Source organism: Equus przewalskii, chromosome X (genome assembly GCF_037783145.1).
Source record: "Equus przewalskii isolate Varuska chromosome X, EquPr2, whole genome shotgun sequence".
Lineage (NCBI taxonomy): Eukaryota > Metazoa > Chordata > Mammalia > Perissodactyla > Equidae > Equus > Equus przewalskii.
The window spans coordinates 70,285,069-70,292,113 of NC_091863.1; the positions used below are offsets into that span (position 1 = coordinate 70,285,069).

The 7,045-nt window shown below is 34.7% G+C and overlaps 1 protein-coding gene across 1 annotated transcript; it reads right to left on the reverse strand.

Annotated features, from left to right (window-relative positions):
• Positions 1-1,261: 1,261 nt before the first annotated feature.
• Positions 1,262-6,618, reverse strand: CPXCR1 (CPX chromosome region candidate 1). Its single transcript, XM_070603388.1, has 3 exons — positions 6,485-6,618; positions 4,879-4,984; positions 1,262-2,822 (listed from the first exon to the last, which is right to left on the reverse strand). Exon 3 carries the CDS (start codon positions 2,741-2,743, stop codon positions 1,763-1,765), a length of 981 nt encoding a protein of 326 aa, XP_070459489.1. The 5' UTR covers positions 2,744-2,822; positions 4,879-4,984; positions 6,485-6,618; the 3' UTR covers positions 1,262-1,762.
• Between the last annotated feature and the right edge of the window lie 427 nt (positions 6,619-7,045).

Here is a 7,045-nt window from a genome sequence, read left to right on the forward strand (position 1 = left end):
TACTACGACAGCGATAAATACTACTTTTTAAATCCAATTGCTATTTTCATTTTATCTTCAGTTAGGAAAAATGACAAACAAAAGATTTTTTGTATTTTATTTTTATTGACATCTACCTGATGGCTTGCAGTTTTGTATAACTACGTGTCATATCTCATTTGCTTTAATGAGATAAAAATTCAAATAGCATGTATTTTTAAAAATGGAGAAACATTTGATGTAGTTGCCTGTATTGTCTTAATCCGTTTAATTGTTCACCTTGTTCACTGTTGACACTGAATAATTTGTATCTGGAAGCAGCAAATTTACCTCCAGATCAACAAATTTGACCTGTCTCAGATATAGCATGATTATCCTCTGCATCATGAGAGTTGAAGGATTTATGTAGTGCAGTATATCTATGGATTAAATAAATTCTATATGTTATTTTATACATACTTATTCAATAAGGTATAATATGCAACAAGCCTCCCAGTAAATTCCAGCTATATTACCTTATTATATGATAACAACAATATGCACTTGCTAAACGTGTGACCTGCGAAAGTCATTCACTTACCTGGAAACTGTTTCTATACATTTAATTTTACCATAAAAATGCATACATGTAAGATTATTGTGAAGATTAATTAACACATCTAATGATCTTACCATAGTGCTTCACACATAATGGGTGACCAATAAATATGAGTTGACTTAGAAGTGTAGCTATGGAGTCTACCTTTAAGTTTTACGACTACACAGATCAAAGGAAAGAAGAGGTACAAAGTTTTAGCTGCAAGTAGCAAGACAGGAAATTCCTTAAATATGAGTGGGCAATGTGCATATATACATGGGGGAATGGAAAATTTGGGTGGTGATGGTAGGCAATAGTGATGAAGCTTCACTTCCTCTTGGATAGCTTCATCTATCCAAGTGAAAAATGATTACGGTTGTATGCTACCAGTTTATTATTTGTTCCTTTCTATCTCAAACTATTCCATTTCTACCACAATATTTTCTTTTTATGAGTTTTTATTTGGAATCATCAAAATTATTATCTGAATGTAGCATATTTATAATACTTGCACTGTTTTTCTAGGCACAGGAATTTTTACCTGTCTCAGATATAGCATGATTATCCTCTGCATCATGAGAGTTGAAGGATTTATGTAGTGCAGTATATCTATGGATTAAATAAATTCTATATGTTATTTTATACATACTTATTCAATAAGGTATAATATGCAACAAGCCTCCCAGTAAATTCCAGCTATATTACCTTATTATATGATACAATGCAACTTTCAATGCCTTTAAAATGATTTTTATTGAATTTATGGAGAACTTTTCAGATATTAAATTTAGCAGAGTCTTTAGAAACATCTGGTGGAACTTTATCTAGCCCTCTCATATATGTTTGTTATCACTGTCAGGATCCTGTGAACTTGGAATCTGATAATATTAACAATATTCTTATCTGCAGAATGGATGTTGAGAAAGTGCAAACATTTTCTTAGTTCAGTCGCTGACCCAATACAGATCAAGGACCTGATATTTTGATGATCCGTTTGTACTAGTACAGTATAAAAAGACGTTTTCTTATGAATTGTCCTCTTTTCTCAAAGGTGTTTCTTCCCAAGATATCCTATTATTTTGTGCTGCTTTCTGCAACTCTATCTAAAAATTTAAAATTTATGTCCATACAATTTCGTCTCAATTTGGTAGTCAAAATATGAATTTTTAGAAGTTAAATTTTAAAATATATTCACCTCAATTGAACTTAATTCCAAGGAAAGCTACAAAAATGCTGTCTAAATTCATCCAAATTGTTGAAACTACGCCCACAGATAGGACATAGGTATTTCCAACACTTATTGTTGCTTATGACCACAAACTTCCTATTATAGTGAGATCTCAAATGATCCTCAAAATCTTTTCCATTAAATGTGCCTTGGATTTGGGTTGATGGGACACAGAACACAGGCCTTGCAAAAATGTGGAATTCATCCTTCCCTTTAGTATCAGTTGACTTGTAAAATTTCCCTGCTGTAAGTCTCTCAATGACGGTATGGTAGTAGTACATCTTCAAAGGTCTTCTCAATATTATGGCCTTCTCCACGTGGGTGAGGACATTCTGACGAGGAAGAAACGCTGTATATTTTTGCTTTACCCATACGGTATTTTGAAGACTTGCAGGCTGAGAGAAATGCCTCCCACACAGCAGACGGTGAATCATTCTTCTCATCTCGTGATTGTTGATGAATGGATTTCTCCATGAAATTGAGAGTTGGAGAGGAATTTTGTAATTTATGATGCTATGACAGAAATTACTTGTTTTCATCTCCACTTTTCCTGAGTAGAATCTTGCTCTATTAGTTAAGGGATTGTTTTTATCAATTTTTACTAGTGGGATATTCAGATAGATAATTCTTTCTAATCCTGAGATGAGAAAGATCCATTTTCTAGGAATGGGGATCTGAAGGAGAAGGCACTCTTCCTTCCCTAAGTCTTCTTTTTGAGGATCTTTTTGAGTCTTCTCTATTTCAAGCTCATTGTTTTCTGCTACTTGAGGAACATCAAGCTCCTGGGAGGTTGGTGTGTCTAGCTCCCTGTTCACTGGGTTGCTTTCCATCTGAGAAATTATATTAGAATCAGCAAATAAAGGCTGAATATTGGTACTACAGTCATTTGGTGCCTCATTTTCTGGATTTCTGAGAGCATTGTCAGCTGGATCACTTCTTTCTTTAGTAAGAGAAGTCATTCTGGGTTCTATTTATGAGAAAGACGAAGATCTATTAAATTGAGGAATACTCCACTTCATAAGAAGTCATTCCTTAGTCCTGGCAAAAAGCATGTGGATGTGTTATTCCAGAGCTTTCTCACACCTTTAAATAAATATATATTTTTTGAACCTTTAATATCAGAGTCCCATACCCACAAAATAAAATAAGAAAAATCAAACCTGAGGGCAAATATGACTCCTATTAAATAGATATTCTCATTACTTGGTTCTGCAACTTGTACAAACTTGCAGTAATATAAACTCTCTTCTGGCTAATATAGAAATGTACTCTTCACACTACAGTACATATAGTTCCCAATAGAAAGCCCAATTATTCCCTTTTGGATGGTGGATTAAATAGAATTTTTATTTAACAAGATAGATCTGAATTACTGACCTGGGATTTTAAAATGAGACCATAAAGTAGAAGGCAGTCTTTTATAAGTATATATGTTTAAGAGAGAATTAAGACCTACGTGAAAATGAAAAGGTTGAATTCGTATGAAGAACAAGCTATTCTTTCCTTGGAATTTTTCCTTTGTTTTATTCTTTCATCTGTTCTTTCTAAGCAATATCTATGCAAAGAGCAGCAATTATGAGTTATGTGGGAGGGGAAGGCAGAGCAGGTAAGAGAGGGAAGTTGAACAGTAAAGTCCAAACTCTGGGGCCAGCTCAGTGGCACAGCAGTTAAGTTCACATGTTCTACTTCTGTGACCTGGGGTTCGCTGGTTCGGATCCTGGGTGTGGACCTACATACCACTTGGCAAGCCATGCTGTGGCAAGCATTCCACATATAAAGTAGAGGAAGATGGGCACAGATGTTAGCTCAGGGCCAGTCTTCCTCAGCAAAAAGAGGAGGATTGGCAGCAGATGTTAGCTCAGGGCTAATCTTCCTCAAAAAGAAAAAAGACTACATTCTGAGTCATTTATTAAAATATCTTTCAAATTCACCATTTCCTTTTCATTTTCATTGCCTCAGCACTAATCAAGCTGATAATCACATCATGCTTGCTTTACTGCTGATAGCAGCTGATTTCCTCATTCCAAAGTCTTGGCTCACTCTTCTCCTCTTTCCTGCGCATTTCCTCATGTCACATACCTGCTCAAACACCTTCAGTGGATACTGATTCTCTGAACCATATAGCTGCTATTCCTTTCTATAAGGGGAACTGGGACAATCTGAGTTGGAAGATTTCTCCTAAGTAGAAAGGTGGATAGGGAAGTTTCTTACTGAAGGCGATGGTGGGGAAAGGCAAATGCAAGTGGACTGAAAGAAATCTCAAGGAAGTTGCAAAATTAACAAACAGGGCTTCCATTTTTTATGTCTGGCTTTTATGAGCTAATCTAGACAGAATTTATGTATATGTCAGGTGAATTTAAAGACATAAAGTAGCATAGGCCTTTATCTCATACTTCAGTCTTCAGAGCCCGTCCATAATCTGACCCCACTGCCCTGTGCAACTTTCTTTTCTCTATTCACTCAGCATGAGTTTTTTGTTCTAATACTGCTGGTCTTTTTGTTATTTCATACTCATATTTAACTTAAAATTTTATCTTTAAGTATTTTTTTCCAAAATTTGATGTTAATTCAAGTGTAACTATTTTTCTCTCAAACAGACTTTAAATTTTTTACTGAGCACAGTGATCACATTGAGATTTCATTCTATACGTTCCACTCTAGTGTTGTTCTAGTAGTCGTGGAATTTTACACTCTTTGTCTCCCCCTACTTTTAAGCACTGTATTCTTTGACTTCTGCTACCATGAGATTGTTTGTTACTCTTCTGCTTCCTTTATCTTTATCTAACTTGTCTTTGTTTTACTTGCTTTTTATTTTTTTTTTTACTCTTCCTAACATTTAAATGTAGGTATTCCTGAAGACTTATTTCTTTATCCTCTAGTCTACTTTTTCATATTCTCTTCTTCAATGTCTTCATACTCTCCCCAAATTTCAAGGAGTGGGTCCTTGCTGAGCTTAAGTGAGTTTGATCTGTTCCAGACTGTCAATTAGAGAGGCTCTACCAGGATATCTCAGCAGCTACAGAGTTATAATCAAGGGAAGACAATGAACAGTCTACATTTTATCAGATGTCTAAAATAACAAAATTGGACTCACTAAGTTTGAGGATAGTGTGACTGATTGCTTTTTAGTAAGGCTGAGATCCAGTAGTTTGGTGGGAACTTTAGTTCCTATTGGTCATCTAGATCTTGTCAGATGCACCCTGAAAACAAATCAAGATATTTTCATAAAACAGATAGAGACTCATCAGCTCCTGCGCCTTTTACCTTTAAGTAAAATACTTATTCTGCTTTGCCCTTTGGTAAAGGCTTCCACTTCCACATCCCAGGCTATGAGATTCATTGTTCCCTTACACATTCTTCCCCGGCATTTCATAGAAGAAATATCCAATGCATATGCCTCTATCTATCACACTTATTTTTGCTATTAAAATATATTAAGATGGGTCGGTCTACAGGGCATAAATGATATTTGAAGGCTTTTTGTGCTCTGCAGAGAAGCTACACCAGAAATCTATGTACTTAGGGTCATTATTGTTCATTTAAAAAATAAGTCCTCATTGAAATTGCTCAAGAAGCATACGGGTTATTCTATTCAACATCTTCATCTTTATCTTTTAATGCCTGAATTTGTGTTTGGAAATAGCCAAGAATCATATGTCTTCTTCCTTACTTGATCATTTTCTAATTACTCAGCCAAATATGTACATGTTTATGTAATACAGTAATACTGTCTTCTAATCTTTTTTTTCCTGTTCTCTATTCTTTATATTTGATTTTATTTACTCAATTAGGGCATTTATTCATTATATATAATCTATATTTAATTATATATATAATATGATACTGGATATATATTTTACTGAAAGCAACATTTCCCTGTTTATTAGACAGGAAACCAAAATTGTATTTCACAAAGATAAATGTAAATGCGCCTGATAGCTTTTAAAAATATAATGTTTAAAATAAGACACATTTTGAGTTGATCATTGGGCCCTTGAGGAAGTACAATATTACAGTTATATCTTTATAAAGAGTGATATAAAACGAAAAGTGTAACTAAATACCAGAGTTGGTGTTTTTAAATATTCTCCCTTCTGACAGATTTTTACATGCAAGGCCTGTTGAAGTTGTATACATACTTATATGTATGTTTGTTACTTCTACCAAAAATTTAAAAATTTTACCCTAAATTGCATTAAGGATTTATCAGCTCAGTCAAAATTTCTGTACGGGAATTGAATGTCTCATCTTTCTCTTGTGACAAACTCTCCAAGATACACTTTCACATTATCTTGGATGAAAAGTCCTCATTTAACATGTGTCTTCTGAGCCCCAAGCACTTATGAGTGTCAGGAAACCCCTCATGTGCCCCAATGTCTTCATTGGAGGGAACTTAACTTCTCTTGTTTCCTCCAAATTTGTTAATTTTACTTTTAAAATGCATTTATCATGCAAAAAAATTTTAGCGATAAATAAGATGGGGTGCTTTTCTCCATTTGAGGTATATGCACAGAATCACATGTGAACATATTGAAGGCCTGACCCAAAGGACAAGTCTCAGAGTCGCATCTCTATCAAAGGATCATAAATCAAGCAACCAAAGTTAATTTCAAAATAATTTTAAACACTATAAAGTGGATCTATAGACTAAAACGTACCTATTAAGATCCCGTATATTTTCCTTTTCATTTTTAACTTACCATTTACCTCCACTCTCAGTAGGATAAATCCCTCCAAAAGACGTGCTTCACTAGGCCAAACCTGCCCTCCTCCTTTCTTTCTGCCCTCTACCTCTCCATTTATAGCTCTTTTGATTCTGCATCACAATGTCCACAGAACTTGGCAACCTAGCAACCCAACAGAACCCTCTGCATAGGGGAGGAGGAGGGAATAACCGCAATGGCAAATCTTGAATCATTTTTACACAGCAAGGGGAGTAAACGCTGGGAATACCCAGAACTTCATAATTTTTGACTCATTACAGATAAAATATTCACTATATGCGGTTCTCAAAATTGAAGCAGCATGCAGATAGGATTGCCAGATAAAGTACAGGACACTCAGTAAAGTTTGAATTTCTGATAAAAAATGAATACTTTTTTAGTATAAGTCTGTACCAACTATAGTCAAATTTGTTTTGGTACTTGCTTGTTTTGGGACTTTGGGCATTGTTTCTCTGAAACTCAAATTTTACTGGGCATCCTATATTTTTGTCTACTAAATCTGGCAATCTTACCTTGAGATAATATATGGCTGATTAT

What these genes read in the sequence shown, in the direction of transcription:
- CPXCR1 (XM_070603388.1), bottom strand. Translation starts at nt 2,743, where the DNA reads ATGACTTCTCTTACTAAAGAAAGAAGTGATCCAGCTGACAATGCTCTC.